General features: G+C 42.8%; 1 protein-coding gene across 2 annotated transcripts in view; it reads right to left on the reverse strand.

The window, feature by feature from the left end:
* The window catches only part of kalrna (kalirin RhoGEF kinase a), a 134,406-nt gene that overhangs the window by 61,610 nt on the left and 60,029 nt on the right, over window positions 1-12,767 (reverse strand). For both annotated transcript variants that reach the window (XM_070975728.1, XM_070975729.1), the window contains exons 18-30: window positions 11,753-12,005; window positions 9,810-9,976; window positions 6,863-6,982; window positions 5,226-5,294; window positions 4,916-5,065; window positions 4,668-4,817; window positions 3,923-4,037; window positions 3,089-3,204; window positions 2,512-2,634; window positions 1,508-1,690; window positions 1,244-1,365; window positions 256-322; window positions 52-161 (exon numbers count right to left, since the gene is read on the reverse strand). In XM_070975728.1, coding sequence (XP_070831829.1) covers window positions 52-161; window positions 256-322; window positions 1,244-1,365; window positions 1,508-1,690; window positions 2,512-2,634; window positions 3,089-3,204; window positions 3,923-4,037; window positions 4,668-4,817; window positions 4,916-5,065; window positions 5,226-5,294; window positions 6,863-6,982; window positions 9,810-9,976; window positions 11,753-12,005 — 1,745 coding nt within the window. The remainder of the gene's footprint in view (window positions 1-51; window positions 162-255; window positions 323-1,243; window positions 1,366-1,507; window positions 1,691-2,511; window positions 2,635-3,088; window positions 3,205-3,922; window positions 4,038-4,667; window positions 4,818-4,915; window positions 5,066-5,225; window positions 5,295-6,862; window positions 6,983-9,809; window positions 9,977-11,752; window positions 12,006-12,767) is intronic.

Raw genomic sequence — 12,767 nt, forward strand, 5'->3', positions numbered from 1 at the left:
TGCCCAGCACAGACACTGGGCTCAGCTAAAAACATTCTCTGTGTCTCTCACTTGTTGTGGAAGTCGTAGATGTCCTGCATATTGCCGAAGATGATATGCTCCTTGTTGGCGATGCCCGGAGGAATCTCCTCCACACCGTTGGTCATCTCCCACAGGTAGGTCTGACAGGTGGGCACACAGACACTCATGTAAGGCAGACATGAAAGTATTTGTTGCATGAAAACAAAATTGGACAAGCACGAGGCTTCTTCTTACCTCTAGACACTCATGGAGATCTCTGACGTATGTCTTCTCTGTCTGCAGCAGCTCGGCCATAATAAACCTGAGACAAGAAAAACAATTTAGACTACCAAGAGAAACACATCACAAGGATCAGATGGAATGAATGATATTAACTAGTCCTATTTCCTATCTGGTTCTTCCATGACCACTACAGGTGTCATGCCATTACAGCAACAAGCATGGCTGAAAGTGAAAGTAACATCGCTGCCACAGCGACCACATTAGTGGGGAAGTGGTTTGGTCACGAAAGATCAGATATACAACAAACAAACAGTGATATGTAAGAAGAGCAGGAAGGCTGTAACAAAAGGGGTCAATACAAAAACTTTCTTCGTCACCTTGAGCAGAAGCACCCAGTTAAGCACAAGGAGAGCCAAAAATCAAACAAAAGCTCAACAGCTGTTGAGACTATCATTATCACAGAAATACCCTGCATGTTCTTCCCGTGCATGCGTGGGTTCTCTCCGGGTACTCCGGCTTCCTCCCACAGACCAAAAACATGCTCATTAGGTTAATTGATGACTCTAAATTGTCCGTAGGTGTGAGTGTGAATGTTTGTTTGTCCTTGCATGTGGCCCTGCAATCGGCTGGCGACCGGTTCAGGGTGTACCCCGCCTCTCGCCCATTGTAGCTGGGATAGGCTCCAGCCCCCCACAACCCCGAAAGGGATAGGCGGTATAGATAATGGATGGATGGATGTATCGTCCACCCCTCATGGCCACATGAGCCATAAATTGTGAATGTTGAGAATTCTATGAGTCGCAGATGATCACCATCATTATGACTGAGAACACACTGTATTGGGGTGGACAGGGCTGAGTTTGGTTGAACGGAGGGAATTACTTAAATGCTTTGTGTGCTTCAGGGTTCCAAGTACGACAGTTGTCACTGTTTACTTGACAGCAGCAGTGTGTACAGACTTGTTGTCTCTGCTTCTTCCTGCCTTCATTCCTGTACTCACTCTTTTTTTCTGGCAGACTTCCTCTTTTCCTCATTGACCTCGTGGTTGGGGTCACGCAGTTTGACCTCAGGATCGTCCGTCAGGCTGGCAGGGATAATGTCCAACTCCAAGTCTTTGTTGTCCTGCATCGGGGTAAATAAATGGATTTTGGTCAATAGTCTGGAACAAACATCTGTAACTAACGGGAGGCCCATACCTGCTTTCAGTATGAGGAGTGACTACAGTCTAATGTATGAGAAAGCTGAGGAGAGTGTGTTTTTTCACCTCGGAGCTGACCCCCAGGCTCCGTTCGAGGCTCTCCTGGTATTTGGCCATGCGTAGGGAAAAGTCGCGGTATCTGCGGTCCACCGTACTGACCCAGCGCTTCAGCTCCGACACGTGGGCATGGCCTTTCTCCACCAGGTTGTCTGCCAACTGGATCAGCAGCTTCACCTTCTCCTTGGTTTGCTGTATGAAGTACAAACACACATACACACACGCACACAGATTAACTGGAGGAGTCCCTGATGGACATTCAGTAACACAGACCTGTTTTAGTGTGTGATCTTCTAATAGGGAGTGGAGTATTGTCACCAGTGTATTTTGTACTTCAAATCCATATTTTACATGAAATTAAAATAAGGTTTACGTAATGGACATACAAACTTTATTCGTTCCTCAAGTTTCAAATATTATCACTGGTTTAAAAAAACTAAATAATTGTTTGCTTCAGTATCTTCCCAACTGGCTGAAGCTGCCATTGTGTTGAAGGGAAATGAAACGTTTTGGAAGAGTTGCACATCAAATACCGCCTGTCATCTCCTATTCCTGTCCATACACACTTATACCAAATGAAATGTCACTATGAGCTGTCAGCCGTTTATAAGTAGACTGTATTAAGCAATAAAATGAGAAGAAACAACAATATTCTGCTCCAGTCTAACCTGAGCCTCTGTTTCCCACTTCCTTTAATCTGGCACCCAAGGGACATGAGAGACATGATGTTCTTTCATTTAAATTTAGAAATACTAACTTCATACAGCATACGCGTGTGCCAATAGAACTCTCATGTCTCATCTAGAGTGCAAAGCTAAACAAGCATAAATAAAAATCCACAGAAGTATAAATACGTTCAAGTTCACGCCAGCTTTTACATATTACTGGCTTGATGTTCCCAGCAGTTCCTTTGAGGCTCAATAAAGGTGCCAGTGGCTGATCTTCACACACAACATACACACACACACACACACACACACACACACACACACACACACACACACACAGTGTACCTTGGCAGTAAGTCTGAAGTGATGGTAATCATTGAGGAGCTGCTGCGTTTCTTCACTGCTGTCACCAGGTGATGTGTGTGTGGCCAGGTAAACTTCACCTGTCTCTTGGATCCAATCCAATGCCTGTACACACACACACACACGCACGCACACACACACCATATTGTAAACAGGTTAAGAGTAAAAAAGGTAAGAATAACTATGAATCACATCAATCTGGCTGCTCTGAAGAAAATTGGAAGATTTGAAAGACTTAGAAATCAATTATTTACACATGCTGTATCAGGAGGTTAAAGCCAGCCTAATGCAAGACAGCAGCACAGAGTGCAAATCTTTATCAAGTCTTGCGTGCTGCAAAGGCAGATATTGTGACTGTAGCTGAACTGATGAAGCCATAATAATAAAGCTATATTCACAATCCTCACTGAGATTGTTCAGCGCTGAGGTTGCAGGGTCTGTGACCAGACCCGAATGAGCCCACTCCCGAACTCGTAGGTAACGTATTTTGAACTCAAAGCAATTCTGTGAGTAGTTTGCATCTCTGCACATATGCACACACATAACCACACACACTGACCTGTTTGGCACTGCGCTCAAACACCAGGTACTGCTGACACTGGTCCAGCCTTCGCTTCTTTAACGTCCAGAAGTGAAGGACTCTGTTCTCTCTCTGCAGCAGCTCATTCAGAATGGCTGCACACAAAAACACACAACAATTAGATTAAAGATACACTCCTTTCCTCATCCAAAAATATGCTCCCTGCTCACTGATGAGGTTTTCAAACTCAGCTGCATACTTGGCTTTAGTACATCTTAACATAATGCATGCATCATCTACGCAACCTTATTTTACCATGAAGGACCAATGAGGATTATAGTGGATGATAACAAAATGACAAAATGACAGTTTGGTTAAAAACATTTACAATCAATTAAAGCTAGATCTAAAATAAGGCCTTCTAACAGCTGTAGTGGTGGCAGAGAGACCAAAGATGGCCTTACAGCCATGGTAAAGATAGCAGTGGTGGGTGCTGTAGGGATCACCAGTTTTAAACCTTAGGGCTGAATAGCAGACAGCATCTAGTGATGTCAAAGTAGAAGCGACAGCTTTTCTATATGTAGCACACCCATAATCCAAAACAGATAACAATGTTGATACAGCAATTCTTTTTCTATGGAGAAATTCTTTACAGAAAAACCAGCAATCTCAATCAGTGTGTTAATGTGATGTATGTATGAAGAAGTTGCAGTACAGTATAAAACTATGTCATCTGCATACAAATGAAATTTACAGGATTCAGAATAAAACTTAAGTAACGAGCACAGTAGCAATATGTTTTTCAGGTCAATCACAATCAGATATATAAAAAATATACTATATATGTCTTTTTGTGCAGTCAGCAGCACTGACCTTTAACTTGTTGTTCAGGCCCTCTGGCATGACTGGCGGCTCCAGGTATGCTCACATTGTTCCTGTGGATGTACTTCAGAAACACCTCAGCGTTCCTGCGGGCCAGAGTGCAGGCCTGGAGCACAGGGACATGGTGCTCATACATACAAACTCACACAGTTCAGACACACTCAACAGACTTCATTATCCTTGACAAAATACTATTAGTAAAATTAAAGTTTTACTTCAAAACATTCAGGTGCTTTCACAGCTGATCAATTAGGTGCATTTCAAACAAGCGCTCATCTGCCTGTTTGTTTTTATTTATTCACCCCCATGTGACATACTGTCACTGGAATTCATTTACTATGTATCTATCAACCAAAGGCTATTTGCAGATTTTATGAAAAGCAAAGTGTCCAACAGAGAGCTAATCAAAGAAATTCAAACTAATTCAACTTCTTAATTCTGGTCAGATCTCTAGAGCTGAAAGTGTCTCAATAATGGATCTAATGGTTGTTATTGCTCGCCCCATCTGATTCACCATCATCTTGTAGCATCTTATCTCACCTAAAATAATGTAAAACCTACAGTAAGTTAGAGGCATACGTATTTGGAAATAGATTTTGAAATGCCATTTTCTAGTCTATTTATTTCTTATTCTTTACTTTTTTCAGCCTCATTGGCTTCTGTTAAAGGTTAATATAGCTCTTTGAATTTGAGGTTTTATTCATGTTTTTCTGATTTTTATAATGAGGTGAGTCACCTTGAGGAAGGCCTCTTTCTGCTCCAGGTGTTTACTGATCAGAGGTAGAAGGTGGTCGCCGTCGGCCGACATTCCCAGTTTATCATGACTGCCACACCAGTCTTCATCCCGACGGTACTCCTGCTCCAGGCTCTCCAACACACTGCACACCTGGACAAACACAAACAGTTGGTGACACCTTAACAGCACTCCTGTTCCAAGTTTAGATATGAGACAACATAAACAGAATGTGTGTGCATGAGGCGTACCTGTTCAGACGTCTTGTAGAAGGCCACGGAGGCATTGACAAGCTTCAGGCGGTCCTCCATCTTCAGCATCAGCTGCTGCCAGTGAACAGCCACTTTCTCCGCACAGCTTCGGATTGCCTCTGGATCATAGTGACCTGCCTGTAGCACCATCTGGAAGAGAGGAGGAAGCGGAGAGGAAGAATTTGACAGAGGTGGAGGGTAATACCTTGTCATGATGAACAGCCTGTAATATCCTCTGCACCCAGTAACGTAGAAGTACAATACAACAGTAATTGTTATAAAGTAACAGCTGTAAAAAGCATGTATTTACCTCAGCTTTTTGCTGGACCTGCAGAGCACTCTGATGAGTCTTCTGGAGAGAATTAGCATGGAAGAGAGACTAGAGGAGGAGGAGGAGGAGGAGGAGGAGGAGAGGAAAGGTAGTTAGTATCAATTAAAATCACTGACTCATTAGTTCAACTCAGTTTTAAAGGTTGCCTGTGGAGCTTTTGACTACTATAAACACCACTAAGCAATGTTTTCATGTGTGGGTCCCTGTTTTGTTAGAACTCATGAACACGCACATGGATGCACAAACAGTCCAGCCAATGGGGTTACATTATTTCACTAGTCAGCAGGTTTGCAGTAACATGTAAAGAAACACACTGAAGTGTCAAGTGAAGAAGCAGACTGTAAGCCTGTAAACCCTGATGGTAACTCTGTCGCTTTAAAGCTTTGAAGAAAAATGAGCTTTCCAAGACCTCAAGAATACACACAACACGTTTGAATGTAAACAGACAAGAAAACTCCACGAGGCATCTTTAAAGTAGGTACTCAATTATTTCAAGAAAACTATGTAAATTTGCCAGTTTTTATGATTTGCAATTGTCTGCAATTGGTCTAAATAATTACAATCTACAGTTTTCTTTATCCAACTGACTGTTGGGGGTGTTTCACTTAAAGACTATATAAAGTCTTACAGTGAAGTATGTTTTTGGAGTATGTTGTCTTAATTGACAACAGCCTCATTCTATGACAGTCAGTTGTGTTTCATTTGTTTATCTGATCCCCACTACAAATATACTCTGTCTCCTTTGCCAAAATGTAACTGCCAAAAATGGCAGCAAGAGCTATATCATATTTTATAGTTTACGTCACCGTCAGGATTCATGTTTTCTACACTCACATTCTGCACTCTATTGAGAACTGCCTCGTGACTCAAGAGTAGGCTCAAACATAAAGATGGTCCAGGGTAGGACTTTCATTATTTGTATGTGTGTGTGCGTGTGTTTGCCTGTGTTTGTGCATTTAAGCTATTTGCCAAGGCAGTATTACATCAGTCTGATGGGGGATACAGGACTTACTTCATGAAGAGAAGAAACACACTCACACTGATCTTGAGTTCAACAATAGCAGAAACCAGGCCAGAACACACAATTTCGGTCTGGGCCAGAGTGATGTGTTTGTGTGTGTGTGTCTATGCGTGTAGCACAATGCTGACCAAGGGGCTTTTACATTTGTGAGTGTAACACACTTCTGGAGTCAGCTATTTAAAGCCCTCTGCAGAGTAACACGTACACACACAAATGCACACATGTTCAAACATACGTATGCAGAAATAACACTCAAATGCATTTGAATGTGTGTGTGTGTGTGTGTGTGTGTGTGTGTGTGTGTGTGTGTGTGTGTGTGTGTGTGTGTGTGTGTGTGTGTGTGTGTGTGTGTGTGTGTGCGTGCGCTGCATGTTTGTGTGTAAGCATCTGTTACTCTTCAAAATCAATGCAGAATGAAGTAACTATTGAGGCAAGACCGGTACAAACACAGATGACAAAGAGGGAGTGTGTGTATCAGTGTGCACACCCATCTGCTACTATTCAAACCAACGCATACTGAAATAATTATTACTAAAGTACAGTAAGCCTGGCTTGAGCAGCAATCATTAGGCTGTGTGTGTGAGTGAGTGTGTACCTCTATAGCCATCTGGAACTGTTCATGTTCCCTCTGCAGCTGCTCAGCCTCAGACAGAGAGCTGGCATTCACCATGCTGGCATTCAGCATGGACTCACCATTACGAATCCAACCCAACACCTAGAGAGACAGAGAGAGAGCGGGGGGGATTCAAAGGCATGACAAAACGCAAGACTGCAAATCTTACAGTTAGAGAATGCTTGTGTACATGTATGCTGCACGGGGGAAATCATCCACACAATTCTCACAAATACAGAAATGATATACATATCTGTGAAGAATGAGACTGATGTGCAGTCTGAGGAAAAAATGGGTGAAATGTGTGAAGAATAGGAACAATATGCTGTTTCAAAAGGCATGAATGATGGAGTTTATTGGTGGGCAGTTTTTAGTAGCAGAAATGTGGGTGCCAAAAAAAGTGTGATAGATTTTTAGATTAGATTTTGAGATTTAAGGAGGACCTTCACCCTCAGAAAACAGCCAAGGAGGAGAAATGTCCCATTCTGACTGAATGCACATGAACGTTGGGCATAAGCAATATCAAAACAACCAAGTTTTGGACTTTCTCTATGACAAAGGACTGAACCTCAATGTTTAACTAATGTACAGTAGATGGCAGCATAGACTGCTCGAAGTACAGGAACACAAGAGGAAGAGTAGACTGTTTCCACGCCACAAAAGTTTAACAAAACCAAATTTTAAACCGTAAGAAATAGAACTAACCAAGGTGTGAGTTCAATTTATGGCAGAAAAGTCAATACTTAATCACTTTACTTTGTGTCAGGACAGTTGGAAGGTTGCTAAAATTCATTTCAAACAACAGCGCAGTCTTCTTTTTCACAGTCAATAAATGGACCCTTCCTGCAAACTACCTGCAGTTTCTATTAAAACAGTACAATTCACATTGAATGGTTGGCGACAGCAGGTCGGCCAGTCATTTTTATTCTGGAAGTGTTACGTTGGATCTGTCCACAGATCTGCTCTATTAGTGTCGAGTCAAAGCTACATTTGACGACCATTAAATGAACTGAATGCAGAGTATCAGTGATTTTAAGTCCTTTGGAGTTAACATCAATAAAAACTACTGGAGAGTTCATGCTGACTTATGTTTGAGTTGTAAGTTGTGGTCGCTCTGCCTGCATTACATATCATCTATTATATCTATCATTTATAATATTATATCAAATACTACATATACTATCATGCATTATGCCCACAGCTATCGTCAGTAACTTGTGCACCTCACTGAACTGTGGCTGCAAGTTAGTATTTGTTTGTAGTGGATGTGACCAGTGAGAAGGAGTGAGGGTGAGTGTGTAGGGGCATGGTTTTGTGTGTGCGTGTGTGTCGGGGTGAGTATGCGTGTGTTATTAGCACATTGCCATAAACCCCATAAATTATTCAGCTGTATCCATCTGCAGCAGCAGTGTGCTTCCTGTCTCGACACACAGCATGTTCATATCCACATCTGCAGTAGCATCTTCACAAAAAAAAATCTTTGCTTTAATCAAGAGGAAGAGCCTGGTGTTATTCTTGTCATTTCTCCAACATGGAGCAGTTTTCCAAAATGAGATTTTCAGTTTATTTCCTTTGTTTCTAATAATAAAAGCCAGTCCACCATGCTCCATTAAAGCACCTTATTATTCCCTTTTTAGGGTTTAGTCTTCTCTGGCTCAGGATCACAATAATGCTCTTGATATTTTGTAGATAAATGAAATCTGCTTAAAGGGTAACTCCACCAATTTTACACATCAAAGTCTGTCAAGTTAAGCCTTTTGTACAGTGGCCCCAAGGGCTACAACTTAAGAAAGCACAAACAAACACAACACAAGGAAATTAAGAAAACATCTTCATCAATATGACAACACATACACAGGATTTAGAAAAAACATTGGAAATCCAGAAAACACAACCAAATATAGAAACGTGCTCAAAGTAACACAGGCAGCAATGTGTTTCCAGAGGACGCTAAAAAGTGTTAAACACCACGAGGACACGCTTGTTGCTGCCATGGTTTGTGATTCATGAAGTCATTGAAGTTGGGTTTGTGTTCGTATCATTCAGTTCTGTTTATGTTGTGGATTTCTGACTTTTCTGTGTTGAAAGTGATTGCTGCACGCACCTCAACACAATGAAAAAATGGAATACTGATTCACTAAAAGTTGATGGCTATGTTTTAGAAAGACATCCATGGTGAGTCACTGTACTGTATTTTTATATATATATATATATATATATATATATAGAGAGAGAAAGAGAGAGAGAGAGAGAGAGAGAGAGAGAGAGAGAGAGAGAGAGAGTTCAGCTGCTTTGACAAACGTGGCCACTAGATGCCACTGTGCAATGTGAGCATGTCAAATCAGTCAATTAGGGGAACAGGGGCATTGTTCAGCAGTCTAGACTTCTGCTTAAAACATATCAGTGGGTTGAGAAATGATTTCACTGGTGGGCTTTATTGCTGTATACCTTTAACACTCATAGCACCAGAGGAACTGTCACTTTCCCATCTAACTGTTTAGCAAGGACATTAAAAAAAAAACAAAAAACAATCTGATGAATAAATCTGAATTTGTGTTTGCTGGAACTAGCACTCACTGCTGCCTTGCTGGCAATCAGACTGTTGAAAATGTCTTCTAAGTGTTATTTCTATGGGAATAACAAAGTATATTAAGATGTGATTTGGTATGAACAATTTCAAGCTAAAAGTAACACATTACAGGCCGCTGATTGGCCAGCAGCAGCAACCTGGTAGATGTTCTCAGAGGAGGAGCAGACAGGTGGCTCATTTCAAGCAATCATTTCAAATTTCTCTGCAAAAAGGTCAAATGAGCAATGAATGATGATTGTAAAGCAAAACAAAGAAAACGTATTGAAGACGCCCAGTGAACAGCAGTTTTTAGAGAACGTCTCTTCAGTTGTTGGTGCTGATGTTCGCATGCGCATTTACCTGTTTAACCTCGGCCTGTAGGTGGCGTAGCTGCAGGCTCTGCTCCAGCCGTGTGTGCGTGTGTTGCGCATTGAGCTCCACCTCCTGCTGCTTTTCATGGAGGAACTCCAACAGCTCCTGAACCTGAGAGGCCAAGTCCATGTCCTTCTCCCCTGTCAGCTCGATCCCTGCGCGCGCGCACGCACACACACACACACACACACACACACACACACACACACACACACACACACACACTGACTGACTGTTGCATTCTACATGCATCCAGTGAAACACTGTCCTCTCCAGTCAAGGATCAAGGTTGTGTTGTGGATGATCTGTTGTGTTAACTCTAGTTCCCCTGCAGCTCTGTATGGAAAGGACTCCTTCCTCACACAGGCCCCTAAAATTTAAAAACCTCACTTTTAGATTACTTTTTATGCGTGGGTGTTTTTAGCTTTGGTGAGAGCCAGACAACTGTTTCTCCAGTCTCAATGCTAAGCTAGTCTGAACATGTCCCAACTCCAGCTGTGTGCGACATTTACGACACATACGGTCAAAAAAAGAAAGTCATCATATTACCCAAAATACTGAATTTCACAAATTCAACATAACAGACGTCTGAAGCATCAGTTCACAATTAATGCCCTACTTCACTGGTAACTGGCACTGCCAGAGGGAGTGTGTATTTGTGTGTTTGGGTTTGTTTGTGTGTGCGTATGCGTGGGTGTGTGTCTGTGGTGGGTGAGAGAGATTTAGCACTCCAGGGGGCAGAGTGACTGAGGCAGTGACCTCCACGTATACACAGTGCAGTACAGACACAGTAAGAGGATTGTGCTGTGATGCTTTTTTAACCTAATTCTCTCCCTGTTCCACCCAACACGCTTTTCTTTGGGATCACAGCTCATGGTACTGCCTAAGCATCTTTCCCCCATTGTAGAGCGGGCAGCTGGAAATCCACATGCGAGCCTGCTCAGCCACATTCAAAGGGCAGCAGGGACACACACGATCACATCTGAAGTGCAGCGTGAACGCGAATGCATTTTGAAATACGACTGCCGAGTTGAGTCTGTAGTGTACATACAGCACAATTAATTGAAAGTTTTGACGTTGAAACAGCAACAGACATATTAAACAGCATTGTTCTCTGGCTGTATGGCTGGTTTAGCAAAAGCTCACAATTGGTCACTTGTGCCACATTTCCACTAGCGCGGCTCGACTCGACTCTACTCTACCTGGTTGTTTTGTGTTTCTATTAGGGATAGTACCTGGTACCCGATACTATTTTTAGTACCTGCTCTGGCGAGGTTCCAAGCGAGTAGAAACGATATTATATGTGTGTCGGCCACTGATTGGCCGGAGAGTGTCGTCACTGGTCTGCGACGTCCAACACCGGAAAAACAATCCCGCCCCCTCCATTGTAACGCCGGGCAACAGCAACCGCTGACTTTATTCTTTATTCTCACTCGAGGGAAATGGCTGCTCGGTTTCTTCTCTTGCTTTGTGTGTGACAAAAAGCCACAAACCGAGCAGCAAATACAACATCGCCTTGATGTCCTCCATTGTTTGTCAGCTCTGTTTGCGTCGCGTACAAATTGACGTCATGGCAGTTTCGCGCAGCCGTGGTATGACGACCCCGCCTACGTTGAGGAGGTACTATGAAGTACTCAATTGTAATGGAAACTCAACCAAACCAAGTAGAATAGAGTAGAACCGAGTCGAGTAGAGCTGGAACTGTGTAATGGAAAAGCGCCATTGGAAAGCATGTTACATTCATCAAGTCTGGACCAAAACACAAAGGTATTGTGAGAAATGATCTTTGAAAGCACACAACAGGACTTCTGTTTCCTTTGCTTCTGTCTCTTATATTCCTTTGAACCTCCTGGCTTTTTTTCTACCTCTTCATTTTTCGTGCACCTCTTTTCATTTTCTTCCTCACAGAGCAAAGGATGTGTGAGTTTTACCTGAAGCCTGGACCTCCATGATGTACTGGTGCAGGTCTTGACCCTGCTGCATCACTTCGTAGGTCATGTTGTTCATGGCTGCCTTCCTTTCTGCATGTCTTTTCAGCCGTTGCTCCGCCAGGCCGATGTCCTCTCCGCTGCCAGACGAGGCGCCACCCCCTCCACTGCTACTGCCACTGCTACCACCTGAACGACTGGTGTCATTCAACTGACGAGACAGATCCTCATTCCAGGCGTCCAACTCTGCCGTGACCTTTTTGGGTATATTAATAAAGACTTATTATTTTCTTTGTCACAGGACCATGGGATAGTGACATGTTGGCCATCAGTTTCGGCTATAGACTTTGGTGTGTTTAATGCTTTCAGTTGCTTCAGACTAAACAAAGTTTTGCTCTGAGATGGTCAGTGTGTCACATTCGGTGATTATACAGTCCCAAATTCTTGTCATGACAGCCAAGAGATATGGCAGACAACTTGCTGCTCCCAGACCAATCATAGCTTATGTCATGATCTGCATGATGTCATTAAGTCAGTGAAGTTGGTGCCTTAGCACCTCCTTTCAGGAGCAAGAATCTAAACAAATACGAGGTCTGCAACTGTATGTATGACACTGGCTGTCTTGTGCGTTGGAAAAGCCTAAAAAAGAGAGAAACTACTTTCTCCAGTTTCACAGCTCCACCAACAAAATCTGTCCTCTTCCACTTCCCCAGGAGAGGCTGTGAAATGTTCACATGTTATGTTGGTTGCCGTCCACCTTGATGCACTACTCAGATAAAATTATCAATTATCTCAACCGACACCCATTTTTCTTCCAGACGACCTGCATCTGTCGGGTTGGGCTCTTATTGGTCTGCACAATGTAAGACAATCAAAAGTTTCATCAGTCTGCCCTCGTCAGTGGCACTTCTTTGAGTTTTAGGGCCCTCAGACAGAGAATAACGGGCCTAGTGCAGAGCCCTGCTCTACTCCACAGCAGCTCCCAGTGAGCTGCAAATCAAAAAGAAGCTAAATGTAT

The sequence above is a fragment of the Chaetodon trifascialis genome, chromosome 12 (assembly GCF_039877785.1).
Source record: "Chaetodon trifascialis isolate fChaTrf1 chromosome 12, fChaTrf1.hap1, whole genome shotgun sequence".
Taxonomy (NCBI): Eukaryota; Metazoa; Chordata; class Actinopteri; order Chaetodontiformes; family Chaetodontidae; genus Chaetodon; species Chaetodon trifascialis.